Genomic DNA, 25,128 nt, shown 5'->3' on the forward strand with positions numbered 1-25,128 from the left:
GCCTTGTGGATAAAAAACTTTAAATCAAAATCGGGAGGCTCGATTTTAACTGTAGACATATGGTATAGTAGACTTTTTTGCTTAGTACACTCCCAGGAATCAGAAACGCGAAGGGCTCAATAAGGCATTCAAATCGTCCCACCCTTACGTATGTATACAAATTTAAAAGAAATACTTTTAGAGACATTCATTATTTATATTTTAAACCTACTACTTCCACCCAGTCGTCCCATCGAAACACTTAAACCAGACCAGCAGCAGACACAAAACTAAACCAAAGAAGACATAGAGGGAATTTTTCTCATATCAAAAAGAAAAAGAATACTGCGCTTGTACTAACGGTACTTGTAAAAAAGTTTAAAAATTTTTAAGACGATAAATCCGAATTCCCCTTTTCTACTGTGTAACAAACCTATGCATAGCTCTTAATGATAAAATAACACAAACATTACTTTCAATGGACATTAAAATTTATAACGATACTTTACAATAAAAAAAGAAACCCAAACATTTCTTAATTCTAAGAAATTATAGGAAAATATGTGTATCTTGTTTCTGTTGTATATCTTCGATTTTTATCATTAAATCTTTTTTCGGTCTTTCTTTGTGGAAACGCCGTATGTGTTGATAATAATTCGAATTTGATTTAAATGTGGCATGACATTCAGCACACTTATACAATGATTCGCCTGTGTGGGTTGCAATGTGTTCCTTAAATGATAGGAGAAGAAAATTTAATGAATATTCGCGGCGTACTTGACTTGCCATGCACAACAACTTACCCTCAAGCCCAGCGGTCGCTTAAAGGCCTTATCACACAAATAACATTGATATTTTCTTTCACGCTTATGTCGGAATGCCTCATGATTTCGCAAACCCCTGGCCGTTGTTGACACATGATTACATATCTTACAACGATGTTCCGCGCCCGGATCTTCGTGGAGATTTTTCATGTGAGCCCTAAGGCCATACAGGCCACGCAACCATTTCAAACATATTGGGCATTGTTGCGGTTCCAGATCGGTACGCACCATGTCCGTGTGATATTTTTGATAGTGTTTTTTCAAACTGTACTTTGTTTTGTACTTATTACCACAGATGTCACATATAAAATTAAATACTTCATTGTGCGTTAACATGTGTGAATCAAGTTTACGTCTAATGGGGAATCTAAAAAAGCAGATGAAACATTTTTTTTTTTATGGGCAAAAATTGATCAGCTATTTTGATCTACGAGTATATGGGAAAAAAAGTAATTTGTTATGAATGTGGAAATCAAGCAACAGCATTTATAGTAGGATGTTGCTCCGAAACATAGTTGGTGGCATTCCCTACCCCAAGTGGAAGACGTTATTATGCTTGCAATGAAGTGGTTCTTAAAAAAACGCCGATGATTGTTGTAAGGCCAAGGAGGCAAGTGAAATTAGGTAGAGAGGTTGGTTTATTCCATCGTTGTTAATCGAATCCATTAATTCATCGTGAAAAAAATTCAATATTTCATATTTTAACAAATAAAAATGTACCAGTCAGGAGCTATAAACCTAAATAATTAAGAAATTCCATGCAAGATAACAAAAAAGTAAAAAAGTATCAGTCGGCATTGCCAACAGAGATATAACACCCACAGCCTGTGTAAACTGAAACGCCCTTTCTCCCTAAAAAACATGTTTTCAGAACTTTAGTCGTATGAACTTGCCGACAAAAATATGGATTTGGATTAAAACTCACAAGTGTTGCGGTACCTCCGGAAGGAATGGACCGACCATAGTCTATTTTAGAGAAGTTTCTTATTTTGCGAGTCATTCCTTTCGCTTGATATTGCGCCGCCTACCAGTCGTATCAGGTGGTCAGTTGGTTGGTTTAGAATTTTTGGGCCATTATTATATCTCCGGAACCATGGCATCGCCCACCAAAAACATAACGGGTTATTCTGAACCGAAATTCCCCGTGCGTTCTGTCTTTCAACCGTTTCAACATAAAGGAGAAAGTGAGAAAACTCACGAGGAATTTTCGTTCAGATTAACCCCCATTTTAATAGGCCAAGAGGCTTTGTTTGCATGTAAGAATTCAATATAAATAAAATAAATAAAAATATCGCTGTGAATAGGACCACAAGGAGTACTTTCGGAGGAGGACGAAATGTTGAATTTTGTGTGGGAGGTAAACTAATGAGTAGATCGATATGGTCCATTTTTGAACTTAAACTAAGTTTTGTGTAAATATTACGAAATCCCAAGTTTGGACCGAATCGGTTTGTTCCGTTTAAGAGATATCGCCTGTAGCATTTTAGCGAATAATTTTGAACTTTCGTGGGGAAGGGGTATCACAAGGAGTGGACTGATGAGCGCAATATTCAAAATTTATCTAAGATCTGCAGAAATATTACAATATGTACAGTTTGGACTAACGGAGTATCCAGTGCGAAAGTTATTGTGGGCGTGGGGGTTTTTCTTACAGCTTTCGGGGCGCTTTCAAGGGAAGTATGGTGGTGCCACTGCAAAATTGTACCTTTGTAAGGGGAACACCGAATGCAAGGTGTTGAAAAAGAAACAAAACGATCCGAGAAATGACCTTAAACCGCAATTTTCCGAATTTTTGTGTCTGAAGTATCCCAAGGAGTGGACCGATATAGTCCATATTCGAACCTGATCTATGTCTCGTAGAAATATTACGATATGCAAAGTATGGACCAAATTAGTTATGGCCTTTTGAAAGGGTCCATAAAAGCACCCTTTCTTGCAGAAAGGATCTATAGAAGCATCCATAATCTCCTTTGTTTAAGAAAGGGTCTATAGAAGTACCCTATCTCTCAGAAAGGGTCATTGCCTTAAGAAAAGGTCCGTAGAAGCATCCATAATCTCCGGACTAGGCTCTGAAAACAATTGCCCCGTTGCAAAAAAATCAAAACGATGCTAGATGTGTAAATAAAACTGCACTTGTGCGAAAAAAAAATTAAATTTTATATGGGAGGTACCTGAAGAAGTGGACCGATATAGTCCATTTTCGAACCTGACCTGTGTCTGAAAGAAATCTTTCGCAGAGTTGAAATATTTTGCACCAAATCGATTAATCCGTTCGAGCGTTTTCGTGCGCAAAATTTTTGCGGGCATTTTTGAATTTTGGTGGGGGAGGCAGGCACCGAAAGAAATCGTTATGGCCCATCTTTGAACATATTTATTTATTTATTTATTATCAATATATAGAAAGCCTTCAAGGGCACGTGTCAATTCTGATCGCCAATGTAATCAGGTGGACAGGCTTCTCCTACCCAGGCACGTCAGAAGAAATCTTCATGATCTAAAGAGAGATCCAAACCAAAGGAACAAACGAGAACCTCTAGACCAAGGAGCCTATGTATCAGGCACGCGTGGAGATAGTATTCAGTCACGATAGTATGTAGTCGCGCAGGCAGTATGGAGATGCAGTGGAACGACAGCTACCAATGCAAACACGAGTGGTTTTATCCCAGTTAAGATCCAGACAATGCAGCCACATTTCATATTGGGCCCGAATTGAAGCCATGATTGGGGACCACACGACACGCTGTGGTAAGCTATGCGGAGCCAGTCTGGTCCCCGGGATTATGTGATACGAATTGGAAAAATAGTCAAACTTGCCGGAATGCCGGAAGAGCAAAAGGGTGCCTCCTCAAATCTTTAGCGGACCATCTACATGAGGAGGCAAAGATTCTTCTTTAACACAATGAGATGCTTTCGTTGCAGTACTTACTTGGGTGTTACCTTGAGAGCCATCCCAATCACCATCTGCTGGCAAGGCCCGACACATTCAGGCATATCAGGAAGGATATTAATGCTCTAGAGAGCACATAGGAGAGAACCCCTAGATCAACAGGCATATCAAGCAGGTTTAAAATGGTATTCACACGGATGCAGTTGCTAAGGACATAAGCAAATATAGTGTGAATAAAGTCCTCCGAGTACATCCCTCCATCTATCGCAGCTGAGGAGCGTCAGCAGCCACAACAAACTAGAGTACTTTTGGCTTAACTACACTCGCGATATTGCAGTCGCCTAAATTATTATTGGGCGTAAATCGGCTGAGCCGTGCAAGACATCTGCCCAGCATGCGGCATGGGCCCGCACGACACAAAAAACCTTTTCAACTTCCCAGCCAAACCTACTCATCTAACTCCAGTGGATCTGTGGTTACATCCCATCGAAGCAGCCACTTTCCTGGAACTGGAGATAAACCCAGAGCCAGATTGAACAGAAGAACGAATATACAAACATAATTATAAACACTGTTACAACAACAACAACGACACGCTGGATTTGTTTGGCGGCCCAGCTAACATCAATTCACCTGTCTCCTGATTTTCTATGGACGCAGCCACTCCAGGTTGCAGAATTTTTGAGTCTCGATACAGAGGAACCACAACCGGATAACAGAAATAATACAAAAACGAGCATACATATTTGCGTTGCTACAACAACAACAATATCCCCGAAATTTCTTCATCTTTATCCCCAATTCAACAAACAGGTTAAACAAAATAGATCAATGGTTTCCGAGTAAAGGGTTCACTGTTTTGTTGGCTCCTGAGACCTAAACCTCCTATCCCTGGGAATTTTCTACATACGTTTTTTTATATCGACAACTGTTTGATAGACGGTCGTGTTGACGACCAAGGTGGGGTCAGTTGAATCGTATACAAATTTCTCAAATTAGTAAAATTATTTACATATACATACGTACTCTTGTGACCTATTCTATCTAGTTACCTAAAATCCTTTCCATAAACTCAACAACATTCTGCTCTTACACGTCATCCCAGTTTTTCTTCTATGAAACTTTTTTCATGCATAAATTAATTCAAACATTCGCATCATTTAATAATTAAAAACTAAGAGTGCATTTCATAATTAATTAAATGTAATTTAACAATTGTAATTAATTTTCAATTAATTTTAAAATTAAAAATAAGGTTAAATTTTCAAAGGAAAATTAAACTACTTTAAAAACTCGTTTATCATCATTAATCTAAGGCGACGTCCATTCAATTCGTATGATATCAGGAGTATCCAAAATAGCTTCGGGCAGATCACTAGAAACTGAAGTCGATGGTAATTGGAACATTTGTTCTCTGTCTGACGCTAAACGTTTATTCATGGGCTTTTTTGACACTTTTTCGCTGGCCATTAGCAAACCCGTCCCGGCTTTGGCTTGTTCTATAAAATTTGGTGGCTGTTTTTGTTTTCTCTGAGCTTCATATTCATCCTTGTGGGAACGTTGCAAATGTTTGTACATATTGGCGCTAGACGCAAATGTCATGGGGCATTTGGGACAGGTGTATAATGGTTGCCCCGTGTGCACAGAAATGTGTTCCTATTCAAAATGGAGGAAATTAAAAGAACGCTCATTAAAGCTGTCTCCACACATCTCTCAAACTCACCTTCAAATCCTGACTACGTTTGAAAGCCTTCTCACACATGGTACACTTGAATTTACGTTCCCGCACATGATTGAAATTTATGTGACGCAATAGGGCACGATGTGTCGTAGAGACTTTTTGACATATGTGACAACGATGTTCGGTATCGGTATTTGAATGCATATTTTTATTGTGTGCCTTTAGGCCATCGGGATTACGATACCATGTATTACAAATAAGGCATTGTAGTGGCTCAGACTCAACCCTTAGATGTTCATTTTCAATGTGTTTACTAAGATTGTATTTATTTTGAAATGTTTTGCCACATTTATCACAAATTTGTCGAGTTGTGCCACCATGGTATTTCATATGAGTTCGTAATTTCGACTTTAGAGGGAATCTAAAAATATACAAGGAATATGATCCAGAAGTAGATTGATTGAAAATTTATAGAAGAAACGTTGGGGTTTGTTTGCGAAAACAATATCTTGCTTGCCGCCTATTCCTTTCTTCCCTAAGTGGCCCTTGAAATTATGTTAGAATGTCAAAGCCGAAGTTTTGAAAACAAACACATTTGACACCGTCTTATAAAAATGTTATCAAATTGCGCCCAAAAAGGGTTCTGGGGACGATGAAAAATATTAACTTTAAAATACAATTTCAAAAGTTCTATACCATCTTTAATTTGTAAAACATCTTTAATTTGTATTATAGAAAATTGGACATAGCAGTTTCCCAATAACGCTAGGGATAAATGCTTCAAGAATATTTAGAAGAGACTACCGAAAATAATATTGTAAACTGAAAATTAATCGCTACTTTGGATTCTGTATAAATTTTAGCTTTGACTCCCAGAACGAACCATAACTGGCAAAGCGGAAAAATCGGTCCGAGCTGATCTACAGAATGCTGAATGTGAGGCTAAGACGATCACCATCACTATCATCGTTATATTTTAATGGCGACAGCTGCTGTGAAAGCACAAAAGAAGGATGTGCGCGTAAAATTACGCCTGTTCAAGTTCAACTGGACAAAAATTTTAAAGATAATGATTGGAGAGCAATTGAAAACATATTTGTCTGCAGCATTCTAGCGAGCTGCCTCAGGGCATGGGCAGGTGGAAGCCTCCGATAAAATATAATACAGTGCTATCAAAGAATATATTATCGAAGAGTTCTTTTGAACATTATACGACAGACCCTAACCAGATTGTATAAAGATGGCGACGGCCACTTTATGCACCTTGTCAGAAATCTCCTAAGACCTATTCTATGCGAAAAGTCATCTTCGGAAAACTTTTTGATACACAAAGTCATCTCCGGAAAACTTTTCTATTGCCGTCAATTGTCTATAAAAATTTTCATTTCCGATCAATATTTTCTATAAAAAATTCCTTTAATCTTTTCTATACGAAAAGTCATCTCCGATGAACTTTTCCATACGAAAAGTCATCTCCGATGAAATTTTCCTTACGAAAAGTCATCTCCGATGAACTTTTCCATATGAAAAGTCATCTCCTATGAACTTTTCCATACGAAGTCATCTCCGATGAACTTTTCCATATGAAAAGTCATCTCCTATGAACTTTTCCATACGAAGTCATCTACGATGATCTTTTCCATAGGAAAAGTCATCTCCGATGATCTTTTCCATAGGAAGTCATCTCCGATGATCTTTTCCGAAGATGACTTTTCCATAGGTAAAATCATCTCCGATGATCTTTTCCATACGAAAAGTCATCTCCGATGAACTTTTCCATACGAAAAGTCATCTCCGATGAACTTTTCCATACGAAAAGTCATCTCCGATGAACTTTTCCATACGAAAAGCCGTCTCCGATGAACTTTTCCATACGAAAAGTCATCTCCGATGAACTTTTCCATACGAAAAGTCATCTCCGATGAACTTTTCCATACGAAAAGCCGTCTCCGATGAACTTTTCCATACGAAAAGTTATCTCCAATGAACTTTTCCATACGAAAAGTCATATCCAATGATATTTTCCATAAGAAAAGCCATTTACGATGATCTTTTCCATAGGAAAAGTCATCTCCGATTACCTTTTCCATAGGAAAAGTCATCTCCGATGATCTTTTCCATACCCAGCAAAATGTTCGATGCCAAAGATGCTATTCAAGAATGGGTGCAAGTGAAATGGAATGTCATTTTTTCAGCATCTTCACTCATTCTTTTTACAAGAGCGTGACCCCCAAAAGATGCAATTCATTTTCAGATCCTAAGCATGTCATGTTTACTAACTCGATGGAATGGCATCTTCAACAATTCTTTGGCATGGCATCTATAGCAATCCTTCGGCATGGCATCTATACCAATCCTTCGGCATGCCATCTTAACCAATTCCCAAGAATAGCATTTTCACTAATCTTTGGCATGTAATTTTCACGTCTTGTTCGGAAAATGGAAAATGCTGTATTGAAAAATGATTTTCATTTTTTATTTTATTAATTCCAAGGAATTAATGAAATAACTATAATTTATTTATCATCATAAAGTTTACATCTATAATTGCAGTTTGTTCTCGTTGTTGTAACAGTAGTTAATATGTTTGTATTCTCATTTTTCTGCTTAATCTGAATCTGGGTCTATCAGTCGTAAGAATGTGGCTATTTCGCTATTTATATGGTTTGTAACCACAAAGCTGCAAACTTAAGTTTCTTAGCAGGATAGCTGGGCAGATGTTTTCCACGGTGTCATCAGTACTTGCCCTGTAGGAATTTTGACGGCTGCACCATCCCGAGCGTATTGACCCAAAACTACTCTGGTTTGTCCTGACAGCTGGCGCTTCTCAGCTGCGATAGATGGTGGATGTTCTCCAAGGGCCGCATTCACACGATAACTGTTTACTGCATCTGCGACTGCATTCGTGTGATTGCTACTTAAACCTGGTTGAAAGGCTTGTTGATCTAGAGGTTCTCTCTTGTAACGCTAGACTTCTCTTTCTAGATTATGAAGATCCCCTGGCTGCCTGGGTCTGTGGTCTGAATTCTGCTGTCATCGACCATGACATTCAACTCTATTGTTCCCAACTCGGACGCCCAGGTAGTGAACAGAGTGGCCGTAGATTTATTGGCTGGTATTTGCATATTCCTCGCGTAGAAAAAATGGTAAGATCAGACAAAAAGGAGTTCAGTCTTTCACAAATGTCGGCAGGGAAGCACCTGACGCCAAGATAGTACAATCATTCGCATACGTTACGATCTCAATGCCGTCTGCAGCGTTTGGAATACAGAAGAGGTTTTCTTCACTCTACGGGTCTTGGAATTCTTGATCCTAAATTCTACGTACTACTGTCATCCACATTTAAAATTTATTATCCAACGTTTCAAACTTGGACGGTGCATAGTCTGTTCGATGACATCAAACAACGAGGGTGCTTGCTTACGGATCCTATGCTATTGATCGGCAACTGGAAAGTTATTTCTGATGCTGGAAGAACTAAAGCCTTGCTACGGGTGACAAAAGCGAAATTGGTTTGTAAGGTTCACCTTTGCTGGCATCCTTTTCGGGCTTCAGTAGCTGGCATATTTTCCAGACTTCGGGAACGATGTGTTTGGCAAGCGACAGGTTGTAAATTTAAGTGAGGAACTTGACTTCCGGCCGTCCCACCGCCGCTGCTGGCAACAGAGTTTACTTCCTCCGCACCAGGTTTTTATTCATCTTATAAAAGGATTTTACTTCCCATCAGTGCAATGCAGATTTCGACATTAACTCCAACTGCCGATTACTATTTCGTGAATTTTATTTTACAACGTTTTGGAAATGTTTGTTGTTTTGTGGGGATCTACAAATCGACTTGTTGAGCAGGGTTCTGTAGAGCAAGCAAGGAAACTTTTATAATTGGTCTGTTCCTTTACTTTTAAAAATGGTAATTCTTGCAAAAATGGTAAAAGTGGTGAACTGCTCTCATATAAATTGTATGCTTTTAAAAGTAAGGAAACACTTTGCGGGTAAAAACTGGTAACCTCAGGCACGTAAAGGAACACGACTAATACCAAAGAGTGCAGTCCGACTCTACTTTTAGCCCAATGATTGGGACTTCCTAGCATAATAAATTTTACATTGCTTTAAACGTACATATGTATTTACGAGTAGATAAATAAAAGAATATATACTCGTACATGTGTAAAAATAAAAACACAAAATTCATCTCTATTGGATCGATGGAATGGGTTCAAATGCTAAGGAAAAGATCGGATCTATCACGACTTCCTTTGAATTGGTACAAATGCTGATGAAACGATCGGATCTTTCACGACTTCCTTCGAATGGGTTCAAATGCTGATGAAAAGATCGGATCTTTCACGACTTCATTTGAACCAATGCAAAGGATCCAGTGAAATCATGGCATCTCATGGAACCACTTCCATAAAATTTTGCTGGGTAGGAAAAGTCAACTACGATGATCTTTTCCATAGGAAAAGTCAACTACGATGATCTTTTCCATAGGAAAACTATTATTTTCTTCTCCATAGGAAAAAGTCATTTACCATGATCTTTTCCATAGCAAAAGTCATCTACGACGATCTTTTCCGAAGATGACTTTTCCATAGGAAAAATCATCTCCGATGATCTTTTCCATAGGAAAGTCATATCCGGTGCTCTTTTTAATAGGAACTGTCATCTACGGTGATCTTTTCCATATGAAAAGTCATCTACGATGATCTTTATCTCCGATTATCTTTATCTCCGATGATCTTTTCCATAGGAAAAAGTCATATCCGATAATCTTTTCCATAGGAAAAAGTCATCTCCGATAATCTTTTCCATAGGAAAAGTCATCTCCGATGATCTTTCCCATAGGAAAAGTCATCTCCGATAATCTTTTCCATGCGAAAAGTTATCGGCGACAATCTTTCCCTACGAAAATCATTTCCCATAATCTTTTCTACACGATAGTCATCTCCGACGATCCTTTCCATACTAAGAGTCATATCCGATGATCTTTTCTGTACAAAAAGTAATCGTCAATTATATTTTCTATATGAAAAGTCCTCTCCAATGATCTTTTCTATCTCATTTCCGATGGTCTTTTGTATACGAAAAGTATTCCCGACGTTATTTCCTTTATGAATGATTTTTTTTTACAAAAATTCCTCTCATATTTTCTATCGCTTTAGGGATTTGAAATATTGAAAAGCGAAAATCTTTCGATATATTTTATATATAAGCTTTATTGTAATCTTATGTTTTAATAATATTAAGTTTCAATACATTAGCATTTCTTTTCGTATGAGAGCGCTACTGTGGATAACCCTGGTTATAACCTTCAAATTTTATGGGCAGTAATGGAGGATTTAAGAAGGGATTTCTCGGTATCATCGATGATGTTGGCGAGTGTGGCTGTGAATGCGATTGAGATTGTGACTGTGAATGTGTTGGGGTAATAATAGGTGGTGGAATTTGCAGTTGTAAATGTGTTGGTGGTGGAGGATGTGATAGTGATTGAGATTGTGATTGGGAATTAATTGCTGATGGTGGTGGTGGAGTTGATATGAACTCTTGCTTAGGTTCTGGGGGCATAAAACGTCTTTTAGTACGCAATGTGTTGGGTAACGATTTCGCAGCCTTGATAATATTAGGAGGCATTGCTTGTGACTTGCAGGCTGCATATTCAGCCTTATGTAAACGTTGACGATGTTTATACATATTGGCACTAGAGGAAAATGTCATTGGGCAACTGGGGCAAGTGTATAAGGCTTCGCCTGTGTGTACCGATATGTGCTCCTATAACAAAGGAAATGATAGAAGTTACAAATTAAACACATTTCTACTAATGAGAATTTAATACAAACTCACTTTCAAATCCTGTTTACGCTTAAATGCCTTCTCACACATGGTACACTTGAATTTCTTCTCGCATATATGATTCAAATAAATGTGACGTTTCAGAGCACGATTAGTTGTTGAAGTTTTATTACAAATATGACAACGATGTTCGGCACCCTCGTCAACATGCATATTCTTTTGATGGGTCTTGAGACCATCAATATTACGATACCATGTATTACAAATGAGACATTGTTGAGGTTCGGGTTTAACTGCAGCATGCTCAGAATCTTCATGCTTTCTCATATTGTACATGCTCTTAAAAGATTTACCACATTTAGGACAGATGTGACATTTTGTCGGATCATGGGTATTCATGTGCTCTTTCTGTTTAGCTTGTGAAGGGAATCTAAAACAAAGAAGAAATGAAGGTAAAATGGAATTCTTTTTTTGAAAAAAACTACTACACAAAATTGAAATGCATGTTTCTCTTACCCTAAGTGGCTGTTTTAGGTTTCTTTTCTTTATATTTTCTAGGAAAATAAAATCACATTCGCACATTGTTTTTGCCAATGACAGTAGAAATGAAGAAGTATTTTTGGAAGCATTTCCAAAAGCTCAAACCGAATTAAGAATAGAATAAGAATATTAGGAATAAAAACAAAAACCGTCACAATCACCATCACTCTCAAACAAAGTAATTGCACGAAGATATTCTAATATTAGGAAGGTGCATTTTTTTATAGGAAAAGTAATCACAGATCAAACAATGTTTATATAAAAAATTATAAATGATAAAATTTCATCTCCGATGAACTTTTCTATACGAAAAGTCATCTCCAATGAACTTTTATATACGAAAAGTCATCTCTGATGAATTTTTCTATACGAAAAGTAATCTCCAATGAACTTTTCTATACGAAAAGTCATCTCCGATGAACTTTTCTATACGAAAAGTCCTCTCCGATGAACTTTTCTATACGAAAAGTCCTCTCCGATGAACTTTTCTATACGAAAAGTCCTCTCCGATGAACTTTTCTATACGAAAAGTCCTCTCCGATGAACTTTTCTATACGAAAAGTCCTCTCCGATGAACTTTTCTATAGGAAAAGTCATCTCCGATGAACTTTTCTATAGGAAAAGTCATCTCCGATGAACTTTTCTATAGGAAAAGTCATCTCCGATGAACTTTTCTATAGGAAAAGTCATCTCCGATGAACTTTTCTATAGGAAAAGTCATCTCCGATGAACTTTTCTATAGGAAAAGTCATCTCCGATGAACTTTTCTATAGGAAAAGTCATCTCCGATGAACTTTTCTATAGGAAAAGTCATCTCCGATGAACTTTTCTATAGGAAAAGTCATCTCCGATGAACTTTTCTATAGGAAAAGTCATCTCCGATGAACTTTTCTATAGGAAAAGTCATCTCCGATGAACTTTTCTATAGGAAAAGTCATCTCCGATGAACTTTTCTATAGGAAAAGTCATCTCCGATGAACTTTTCTATAGGAAAAGTCATCTCCGATGAACTTTTCTATAGGAAAAGTCATCTCCGATGAACTTTTCTATAGGAAAAGTCATCTCCGATGAACTTTTCTATAGGAAAAGTCATCTCCGATGAACTTTTCTATAGGAAAAGTCATCTCCGATGAACTTTTCTATAGGAAAAGTCATCTCCGATGAACTTTTCTATAGGAAAAGTCATCTCCGATGAACTTTTCTATAGGAAAAGTCATCTCCGATGAACTTTTCTATAGGAAAAGTCATCTCCGATGAACTTTTCTATAGGAAAAGTCATCTCCGATGAACTTTTCTATAGGAAAGGTCACCTCCGATGAACTTTTCTATAGGAAAAGTCATCTCCGATGAACTTTTCTATAGGAAAAGTCATCTCCGATGAACTTTTCTATAGGAAAAGTCATCTCCGATGAACTTTTCTATACGAAAAATCATCACCGATGAACTTTTCTATACGAAAAGTCATCACCGATGAACTTTTCTATACGAAAAGTCATCACCGATGAACTTTTCTATACGAAAAGTCATCACCGATGAACTTTTCTATACGAAAAGTCATCACCGATGAACTTTTCTATACGAAAAGTCATCACCGATGAACTTTTCTATACGAAAAGTCATCACCGATGAACTTTTCTATACGAAAAGTCATCACCGATGAACTTTTCTATACGAAAAGTCATCACCGATGAACTTTTCTATACGAAAAGTCATCACCGATGAACTTTTCTATACGAAAAGTCATCACCGATGAACTTTTCTATACGAAAAGTCATCACCGATGAACTTTTCTATACGAAAAGTCATCACCGATGAACTTTTCTATACGAAAAGTCATCACCGATGAACTTTTCTATACGAAAAGTCATCACCGATGAACTTTTCTATACGAAAAGTCATCACCGATGAACTTTTCTATACGAAAAGTCATCACCGATGAACTTTTCTATACGAAAAGTCATCACCGATGAACTTTTCTATACGAAAAGTCATCACCGATGAACTTTTCTATACGAAAAGTCATCACCGATGAACTTTTCTATACGAAAAGTCATCACCGATGAACTTTTCTATACGAAAAGTCATCACCGATGAACTTTTCTATACGAAAAGTCATCACCGATGAACTTTTCTATACGAAAAGTCATCACCGATGAACTTTTCTATACGAAAAGTCATCACCGATGAACTTTTCTATACGAAAAGTCATCACCGATGAACTTTTCTATACGAAAAGTCATCACCGATGAACTTTTCTATACGAAAAGTCATCACCGATGAACTTTTCTATACGAAAAGTCATCACCGATGAACTTTTCTATACGAAAAGTCATCACCGATGAACTTTTCTATACGAAAAGTCATCACCGATGAACTTTTCTATACGAAAAGTCATCACCGATGAACTTTTCTATACGAAAAGTCATCTCCGATGAACTTTTCTATAGGAAAAGTAAGAAAAGTCATATCCGATGATCTTTTCTATAGGAAAAGTCGTCTCTGATGACATTTTATGTATAAAAGTCATCTCCAACAATCTTTTCGGTGAAAAAATTATTTCCTAGAACTTTTTATACGAAAAAAATATTTCCGATGTGTTTTCTATATTTTTTATACTAAAAGGTTTATGTACAATTTTAATTATACAAAATATGGAAATATGAGATTATAATATGAAATATGGAATCTGTAATAACCTTAAACTGTTTACAAAGTATATTGCACTTTATTCAATAAGATCTGATTTTCTATTTTTCGCTTCCGCTTAAATTTTATTTTCTATTCATTTAGGGGGTTTAAAAATTAAGTTTCAATACATTAGCATTTCTTTTGGTGTGTAAGCGCTACTGTGGCTAACCCTGGTTATAACCTTCAAATGTTATGGGGCAATAATGGAGGACTTAAAAAAATAAATTTCTCTGGATTATCGATTGTGTAACAATTTTGCAGCTTTAATAATATTAGGAGGCATTGCTTGTGACTTGCAAGCGTCGTATTCAGCCTTATGTAAACGTTGACGATGTTTATACAGATTGGCACTAGAGAAAAATGTCTTTGGGCAACTGGGACATGTGTATAAGGCTACACCTGTGTGTACCGATATGTGTTCCTATAAAGGAAATAATACAAGTTAAAAATTTAACAAAAATCTACTAATGAGTATTTCATACAAACTCACTTTCAAATCCTGTTTACGCTTAAATGCCTTCTCACACATGGTACACTTGAATTTCTTCTCGCATGTGTGATTCAAGTAAATATGTCGTTTAAGAGCACGATTTGTAACTGAAGTTTTATTACAAATATGACAACGATGTTCGGCACCCTCGTCAACATGCATATTCTTTTGATGGGTCTTGAGACCATCAATATTACGATACCATGTATTACAAATGAGACATTGTTGGGGTTCGGGTTTAACTGCGGCATGCTCAGAAACTTCATGGTTTCTCATACCGATCAGGCTCTTAAACGATTTACCACATTCAGGGCAGATGTGCCATTTTGTGGGATCATGGCTATTCATATGCTCTTTCTGTTTACTTTGTGTAGGGAATCTAAAACAAAGAGGAAATGAAGGTAAAATGGAATTATTTTTGGAGAACCCCTACACAAAACCGAAATGCTTACCCTAAGTGGCTTTTTTTAGTTTTTTACACATTGTTTTTACCAATGAAGTATGTATTTTTCGAAGAAGTTTTTCTTTTTCATCCGAATTAAGAATACAATAATGATTTTAGGAAGCATAAAGACCACAACAATCCCCATATCACTTAAAAAATCTGTAAATATATATTCCTATTAGGAAGGTGAAGAACGTTTTTATGCGAAAAGTAATCACATATCATCAAATTCTTATGTTAATAATTTTGGTGATACAATATTAATTTTTTAGAAATACCCAAAAATTCCTTCTTTTCTATATTCCTTTCTGCTACAGAAAGCCATCTCCCATGATTGTTTTTAAGTGAAAAATCATCTCCGATGATTTTTTGTAGGAAAAGATACGGGAGATACTTATAGGAAAAAGTCTTTACCAATGATGAAGTCACCCCGGATTAACTTTTTTCATAGGAGAGAAGTCATTCTATACGAAAAGTCATCTCCAATGAAACTTTCTATATGAAAATGCATATCCGATGAACATTTCCCTCACTCGCAAATAAATTATGTTTCGCCCACCCATGTAAAACCTTAACCAGGGAATCATTATGAATTTATACTAGATTTCTTGTTTTAATATTTATTAATTTCTTTCAAAGTACAATTACTTTGAGTAAGTTACATAATAATGGTTCAGTTTTTTTATAAAAATGTATTGGCGTTTCATACATTTTTTGTAAGTATGTATATTAGGGCTATAACCAAAAAAATACCACCACATAGCCGTGTAGAGCACGGAAAACTATTATGAAAAACGGAGTCAATTTTTCTCTATCGCGAAAAAAGTTTCCGCACCAAATGCATTGAAGTTCTGCAATGCATTTTTTAATTTTAGCTGTTATGACAACATATTTGCTTTTCATTAAAATTTTTATTTTTTTGTAATCTAATTTAAAATCATTATCAAAGCGTTCTGGACCAATTTCTTCTCAAATCGCGCCATTTCGGACCAGATTAGGATTTTTTGACACTATTGCAATTTTTGGTTTTTCTTTATAAACTCGTGAATTTTATGTTTATATTTTTTTAACCTATCGGACCAGGGAATATGGGGTCATTTGAAACGAATTCGCGAAAGTTACAGGCTGTTTTTGTTGACTTTGCTTGTGAGAATCGTATTTGTTTTCTACAAAAATACAACACCAGTACCATGTGGGGAATTTTGTCCTAATAATGAAAACGCGTTTCTAAGACCGATTCTGTGAAAAAAGTTCCCGCACCGGCCGTGATTACTAAAACCCTTTTGATATTTTTTCTACTTAAAATTTTAAATTTGCTTTGTTTGAATAAATATTTGTAGCAAAAAATAAAATTCTCACAGGCAAAGTCAACAAAAACAGCCTGTAACTTTCGCGAATTAGTTGCAAATGACTCCATATTCTCTTGTCCGATAGGTTAAAAAAATATAAACATAAAATTCACGAGTTTATAAAGAAAAACCAAAAATTGCAATAGTGTCAAAAAATCCTAATATGGTCCGAAATGGCGCGATTTTAGAACAAATTGGTCCAGAACGCTTTGATAATGATTTTAAATTAGATTACAAAAAAATAAAAATTTTAATGAAAAGCAAATATGTTGTCATAACAGCTAAAATTAAAAAATGCATTACAGAACTTCAATGCATTTGGTGCGGAAACTTTTTTCGCGGTAGAGAAAAATTGACACCGTATTTCATAATAGTTTTTCATGCTCTACACGGCTATGTGGTGGTATTTTTGATATTTGCAAAAAAGTGCAAAAAGTTATATCCCTAATGTATATATATTAAAAGTAATATCTGTGGCAAATATCAATGTATGTTTATATGGTCTCAAACCATAATTAACTTAAAAAAAATTAAATATGTACTAAAATGAATTTGTACATGCTAAAGAGTATGTATTTTATAACCTAACTTATTTCAATGTGATTGAGAAATGTCAAATGTTATCAATATCGGAAATTATCAATTAATGGCTGGTGGTTTCAATATGACATTTAATGATGGGCATTTTTTTAATAGATATTGGGAAAAGAAGCTAAGAAAGACATCAATGAGCAGCGCCTTTAAAAAAAATCAAACCTAATGTTTTTATCTTTAGGAATAGTCACTAATGTTGAACTTATATGTAAGAAACAAGTAATTAATGACAACAAGCTGGTCTACAGGAATTTCATTAATGATGATCTTTCCTATTAGAAAAGTCATCAATAATTACCTTTTCTTGTAGTAAAAGTTGTCAGCGACAACCTTTACTTTTGAAAAAAGTCGTCAATGATGACATTTTCTGTGACAAATCTACATTAGTGATGTATTTTACTTTCAAACAAAAGATATTATTATTATTGTTCAAATTATTCCATTTTCGTGGGAAAATGTGATCCCACCAGAAAATGTGGTGCTATTAAATGATTATTGACAAATGCTGCTGCAGAATTCAGTGATGTTTGCGGTACAACAACAGGTGGTGATGTTGCTGAATTGGCGGCTGGTGTTGTAGGAGGAGGAGGAGCAGACTCTGTTGCATTATTGGCATTTTGTGTTTCTGACGTTGGCATGCGCCGTTTTGTGCGCAATGTATTGGGCATTGATTTTGCCTGTTTAATGATATTAACAGCCAATGGTTGTTGTTTGTGTGCAGCATATTCGGCTTTATGTAAGCGTTGACGATGTTTGTACATATTTGCACTGGAAGAGAATGTCATGGGACAATTGGGACAGGTGTATAACGCTTCACCAGTATGTACAGATATGTGCTCCTATAACAAAAGGGAGTAAAAAATAACAAAATAACAACAATTTTCATTTAAATTATTTCTTTTTTTAAACGTCTAATTTGTTGTTGTTTTTCAACTCACTCTCAAATCTTGTTCGCGTTTAAATGCCTTCTCACACATATGACACTTATATTTCCTTTCACATTCATGATTCAAGTAGATGTGCCTTCGTAATGCTCGATAATTTGATGAAACTTTATTGCAAATATGACAACGATTTTCTCCTCCCACATTTTCATGCATGAATTTTTGATGTGTCCTTAGGCCAGACAAATTTCGATACCAAGTATTACATATCGTACACTGTTGTGGTTCGGGCTTTATTTCCGAATGCTCAGCTTCCACATGTTTTCGCATACTGGTATTGCAACGGAACGTTTTACCACATTGATCGCATATCTTTTGTTTGCTTATATCATGGCTGGTCATGTGTTTTTGTAATTTTGCCTTTGAGGGCCATCTGGATGGAGGATTAAAGAAGAAGGGGCAAAAAACAAATGCGGTTGATTTAGTATTTTTCAGTTGGAAACAAGTATTGTTTGGTTGGTTGATACTCTCTTACCCTAAGTGGCTTGTCGTTTTGTTTCATTTATCACATTTATATATGTAACTATCCACAGAATTCTTAAATTGCAAATAATATAATAACGTTTACGTGACAAAAATGTCGTTTTGTATAATCTTGTAAAATAGGTACGAGAATATAAAGGATCACACGAAATGCAACTCTTAAAACTTGTTTCAATGTCCTTTAACACGACATTTGCTTATTTTATCACTTTTTCACTTCTAACACGTAATAAAAAAAAGAGTTGCAGGTACCGAAATGTGATCATAATTCAGAAGAAAATTATATAGACAAACGAAATTGGTTATTTCTCAAAATTTAATAAAGATGTGCATGTGTCACAAGAACTGTGTTCATGTTTATAGACTTAAAAAAGGGTAGTGTAATTAGTTCTGCAAAAAACGATGAATGTTAAAATTTGTTCAATTTTTCTTTAATTGACAAAAAAATCGATGCTCATCCTCAGACATTTTTATGAAAAGTAAAATTATACAGTCGAAGAAATCGCTTATAGCAAAGATCAAAGTTGATTTCGTTTGTGTGGGCTATAAAGCTGGGAAAGAAAATCGTGTTTTCTTTATTCCCATAAAACCGTTACAGAGTTATAAACAATGTCGTTATAAGTGATTTCGACCGAACGATCCCCTTTAAAGCGAAAATTCATATCCCTATACTGTAACCATAAATTTAAAAATGTTAAAAGCGAATATATCTGATCATGGAGAAACAACAGAAAAATCAAGTTCAAAACTCTGAAACACAATAAAACGGATGCAATTCCAACAAACAGACATCGACAATTTCATTTAAAATGACAGTATAGTATGACTGACTCCCGAAACGTCAGTTCCTTTGCATATGTTTTAAGTACTGTATTTCATAGCTATTGCGAAGTTATGTATATCAGAACATCACATTTGTGCATTTTTGACGCAGTAAAAAAGCAAGCATGTATCATTTTTTATTTCTGATACATTCGCAGTTGCATTATATATCACTAAAATACCACAATTTTAAATTAAAAATATCACAGTATATAAACATATCGCGATAATAAGAAATGAAGGAAAATTCTGCATTTGAACGATACCCACCTCTTTTTGTGTTTGGAATCTCGTGCACCATCTGCTTTCTGTACAATATTCCTCTTGATCAGGTTTCTGTTAATTTTGTACCTTTCTTTATACGATTCGCTTGGATCCATATTGTATCACTTTTGAACACTGACACACACATTTAGTACGACATTTCTTTCGAACGACTTAAACGGATTATATATTTCAAAGTAAAATTTCACTACTACTTTAACCTTTCAAACATAAGATTTTCATTGAATACGAGTTCAACTTCATTTGAAATTTCGAACTTGTACACAATGTTTTGGTCTAAAGATTTAAGAATGACGGAGTTGAAGGCCGAATCTGTGCCTCATGTTGTAATAAACATATATTTCACTAAAGATTCAGACGGATGACTGACTTGCACTAAAATCACGAAATCAATTTAAATTCACTTTTAAAAACGAAGCACAAGAGTATTTTTAAGCTTCGTATTCAAGCTATGGTCTCGGGAGTTGCAGTCTGAGTAAATGTTTCACTACTTCTTCAATAAAAACACATAATTATTGAGGTGGTGACGGCCCTTATTGAAAGATTCTTCCAAGTCAATCCGGTGCTGGGTTTGACAACCTCTTCAATGACTAGAACGGGTGACGCGCATAAAATAAACACAAATCTATTTCACTTCCGAACATTAAAATAACAACAAAGTTTTCACCAAGGCTTGTAAACAGACACTCAGACAAGAACACAGTTTTGAACTAATTTGTTTTTGTATTAAGAAATAAAACTTTTAGCCACCGAAGCCTTCAAAATATTTCATAATTATATCGACATGGAAACTAAGTAAACGAGTGTGTGTTTTCATATCAACCGCTATAAAATTTTAGTCAATGCCATTCCTTTCTTTTCTCTGTAAGAAATTATAAAAACTAAAACTTTTCAACTTTTATAAAATCCTTCCAAGGGGTCCCAATAACGTTGATGACTTAATGTCGGTTCCAAAAACATACATATCGTCCATTTACACAAAGAGTGTCACATCTCAAAAAATCAAGTCTGAAGAAAAACGAGATTTAAGTTGAAGATTGTTACTGGACTTCCCAACTTAAAAAAAATTAAAATAACAACTTGAACCATCTTTTATAAAGAGCTATCCAAATATCAGTGCTATATTCTGTGCAAGTTGATTTATGCCAAAATCACAGAAAGTAAACTCTAACTCGTTAAGTTTTAGAGATATCAACATGAAAATTTGACACAAGATAAAGTAGAAGTCGTAAAAAAATAAAAATTGCCCACGACGAAAAAACGATAGAGATTTCGAAAATAATTTTGGCAAACATGACTACCCTGCAATCTTTAGCAAGAGAGAAATTGTACTGAAAGAGAGGTACAATTTTAATTTGAGAGAAAATCAAGGCGTTCAAGGTTCAGAAATGGCCGGAAAATGGATGTAATTATAGTCCGAGGCCACATTTAACTGACCAGTGTTACAGTCGAAATCGCATATAACGTCATATCGGTTATATCGTTATAACGATATCCAAAAGTCCCAAATCTCTGGGGCCCTTTATAGCGCTATCGCTTATAACGACATATCGGTTATAGCGACAAATTCCGTCGGTCCCTTGACCGACGTTATAAGCGATTTCGACTGTATTTAAAAAAAGAGCAAACATACTGTATTTTCTCGTCTATAATATTTTATTGGACAAAATTTAATATTAAAATCTTGGAGCAGTTTTACTTGCTCCTGATAAGTCCATTTAGTCATTTCTGACAGGAGTGGTTTTGACATTTCTACCATTTTAGCAATGAAAATTATAATTGACTTAATTTTATTAATTCAGAACTAGTTTTAAGCCGTACTAGTACAAAAATATTAGGAAATGGTGGGCAGAAAAAGTCAAAATTTCAATTTTTGGCTTAAAAACTGACGTTTCTAGTGATAATACGGGCAGCAACAATTTTTAAAAGTAAAATCGATCGATGATTTTCTAGATTTTGATGTTCTTGATAAGCAAAAAAATATATGACAAGCGGTTAATTAGTTTTTGAGCTAGAGTTTTCGCCGATTTCAAAATGCCATTTCGAAAAGGAACACAATGAATTTTAGCTTTCCAACGCCCATAGCTCAGGCAATATTGTTCCGAGCGTCTTAATAATTTTACCACATATTCTATGCTACTTATACTTTCAAATAAGCCATTATTTTTTTGGATTTTCTGAAATTATACCCGATTATTGAAAGCAACATAATCGATTTCGTGTACAGTAACAATTTGCTTCAAACAAACAGAGGCAACCTCATTTCGGTGGCTTCAATCACTCGGGTTCATTGTACCGGATTTTATATTTTTAGTAACATGTTTTAAAGACATTTATCCGTAATGAAAATGCAAAAACTTCAAGTTATTATAACGGCTAATATGAAACACCACACAAATATTATTATATTTTATTTTGAAACTATGAAAAAGAATTTAGTTCTACGAAAATTCACTTTAGTGTATATAAAATCAAATATTTACGATTTAAGAGTTTCCAAAATACGGTATCTAATGAATATCCAATGATTTTAGAACGCAACTAAAATATCTATATATTTAGATATTCAAATGTTTCGTTTAATATAAACATTTAATTAAGTTCCCTCCATTCAAATTTTAAATAATTCCATGGACATATTATTATTTGTATTAATTCTATAAAATAATTTCCCTTGAAACTTACCTTTTATAGAAGATTTTGAAATTTTCTAGCTGGATGACCATGTCTTTGATAAAAAATGTTTTAAAAGAGCGCCAGTTCTTGGTGGAAGTTTAATCGTCCTTGTATAGTTATTTCTGCTTTTAACTATCACTATGAATCACTTATAGAGAAACTGTTGTTTGAAATGTTGCAATCGATCACAAATTCACTGTTTTATTCAGGATGATTTATTCCCGAATTTCAAAAACATTTCGAAACGTAAGCAAAGCATAAGTATTTTCAAAGAATTACACATTAAAAAAAAAAAAAACTAAAATAGATATTGCAGTACACTTATTTCCCACACAGAACCAACAAAGTATGATAAGAATATTAAGTTTGGATTGCTTTGTTGAAATATACACAGATGTTATATCCAAAATATTGTAAGAATTGAATTCAATAATTTAAGTATGATATTGTCTTGGATGACATTTCTTCTGTGACGAGTATAAATCAAATTTCAGGTCCAGTATACCTTCTTTTAAAACTAATATATTCAAGGGCATTCATCGAAATAAACCATCATTAATATAATATTAGTTTCATAATATAAATATAATGTATGTTCCAAACCACTCTGTTCAATTGAAATAAATATATCGTTTTCATAATCAGACAATATTAATTGCTTGGGCATATATACTATTAACCGCGTTTTTATGGTATTCTGAGAGGCATTCACCTTTGATTCCGTTTTATGAAATTCTACATTTGTTCATGCAGTTTTGATCAATTTTAAATAAATTTGTCATGTCATAATCCAAAAATATGTCTTGGCGATTTTCCAGTTAGCAATGGCGGTTTTGCCAAATGTCCTTCAAATATTGTTGTGTTCCAGAAAGTTTTATCTGATTTTATTTGGTCATTGGTCAAGAATATTTGTGCCATGATATTTAAGCTTTCCAGTCCAAGTATATTCCCAAATATAAGTTTGCACAGTACATATATCACCAGTATGTCGTCTATTCGCTGTCCATTATTTATATATAAAATATTTATAATAGAAATAAATATACATAAATAGGGGTACTTACCTTCTTGTCACAACTTCTGCAACATGTTGTTTGATGACATTTGTTGGCTTATAGGTAATATACTTTTATATATGTAATAATGTAATAACAACAGCTATGCAATTTGTATATAAATTCAAATGTGCCGTATATATGATGATTGTGTTGTAAGTAATTTAGTGATAACTTAAAAACTACATTTTTAAACTACTACCTAGCTTACGTTTCCTCCATACCTTAGGTGACCTTAAAATCTTTTAGTATTCATTTCAAAGTTATGTTTTCCATAATGTTTGGAGAAATCATGTTTATGTGAAAGCCGTAGAAAACAAAACCCTTGCACAATAATGCAGAAGAATCATTGGGGGGAGAAAATAAGTTAATTTATTGCGATCGAATTTTTGCAGAGGGTAAACACAGTCTATGAACTTGGGAAAATCTTATTAAAATAATAATACTTAGAGCTAAAAAATAATACAAAAATAATAATTATAAAGAAAGCTAAAAATATGTACATTAATACCCATTTTTAAAATTTCTGTAGGAAAATTGTTGGTAAACAACTTAAGGCATTGCCATAGTATAGGATATATTTAAAGAGGGATTTTGAAATGGTGGCTGTTGATTGGCTATTGTGGCGGGTGTAATCGGCACTAATGGAACCAACAACTTATTATCGTCATCACTTTCAGTTAGTTCGCTACTTTTGCGTTTTTTAATCATTTTACTGCCCTGTTTGGCTTGCCGCATAATATTGGGTGGAATGGGTTTACTACGATCAGCTTCCCATTCTGTACGATGTAAACGCTGACGATGTTTATACATATTGGCATTTGAAAAGAATGTCATGGGACAATTGGGACAGGTGTATAAAACCTCACCAGTGTGTACAGAGGTGTGTTCCTGAAAAGACAATAAATATAAATTATTAGAAAAAATGAATTCATTTTCAACCTGGCAAAACTTACCCTCAAATCTTGAGCCCTTTTGAATGCCTTCTCACACATGGTACACTGGAATTTCTTAGCACATTCATGATTATGATAGATGTGCCTTTTCAGGGCCCGAGATGTTGATGAGACCTTATTACAAATGTGACAACGATGCTCGGCCTCAACAGACTCGTGCATATTTTTCATGTGCTGTTTTAAACCCGCCACATGCCTTAGCCAAGCACCACAAATTTCACATTGCTGTGGTATGGGAATGGGTTTTGGTTTATCTGAATGTTCTAGCTCATGATGTTTCTTAAGGCTATAGCCACTTTTAAGAGTTTTACCACATTTATCACAGATCACCGATCGTTGTGGATCATGAACAGATTTCATGTGATCTTTAAGCTTACGATCTGTTGGACATCTGTAATAAAGACAATAATAGATAGAGATTTATTGAAATTTTACAAAATATTGATGTAACTTACAAAATTTTGATTATTGATCATCCACAGTTTTTGTATTTCTTTTTCTTTCTTTGCTTTTGCACTTTTTTCGTTATTCACCAGACTTGAAACTTTAATGATTTCATGAAACCACGACGTAATAGAGTAAAGACGAGGTTTGATATAATTGTTGAAAAAAAATTACATCCAAACGTAAATAGTAATATAAG

At 34.9% G+C, this 25,128-nt stretch overlaps 1 protein-coding gene across 46 annotated transcripts in view; it reads right to left on the minus strand.

The window, feature by feature from the left end:
* Positions 1–25,128, minus strand: part of LOC141387190 (uncharacterized) — a 225,527-nt gene that overhangs the window by 193,465 nt on the left and 6,934 nt on the right. The window contains exons 3-5 of one of the 46 annotated variants that reach the window (XR_012408501.1): positions 18,203–18,581; positions 17,120–18,103; positions 15,926–16,045 (exon numbers count right to left, since the gene is read on the minus strand). The exons of 40 other annotated variants lie outside the window; for them this stretch is intronic. Coding sequence is in view for 5 of the 6 variants with exons in the window: in XM_073956454.1 (XP_073812555.1) it covers positions 10,652–11,137; positions 11,210–11,588 (865 nt within the window). In the remaining variant the exon portion in view is untranslated. Of the gene's footprint in view, positions 1–175; positions 712–782; positions 1,171–4,857; positions 5,347–5,413; positions 5,793–10,558; positions 11,138–11,209; positions 11,589–14,403; positions 14,808–14,876; positions 15,256–15,925; positions 16,046–17,119; positions 18,104–18,202; positions 18,582–23,881; positions 24,421–24,485; positions 24,877–25,128 lie in introns of those variants that run through there. 5 more of the 46 variants (XM_073956484.1, XM_073956460.1, XM_073956454.1 and 2 more) reach the window with 5 other exon arrangements.

Source organism: Musca autumnalis, unplaced genomic scaffold (genome assembly GCF_047663935.1).
Source record: "Musca autumnalis isolate F117 unplaced genomic scaffold, ASM4766393v1 scaffold_5, whole genome shotgun sequence".
In the NCBI taxonomy this organism is placed as follows: domain Eukaryota; kingdom Metazoa; phylum Arthropoda; class Insecta; order Diptera; family Muscidae; genus Musca; species Musca autumnalis.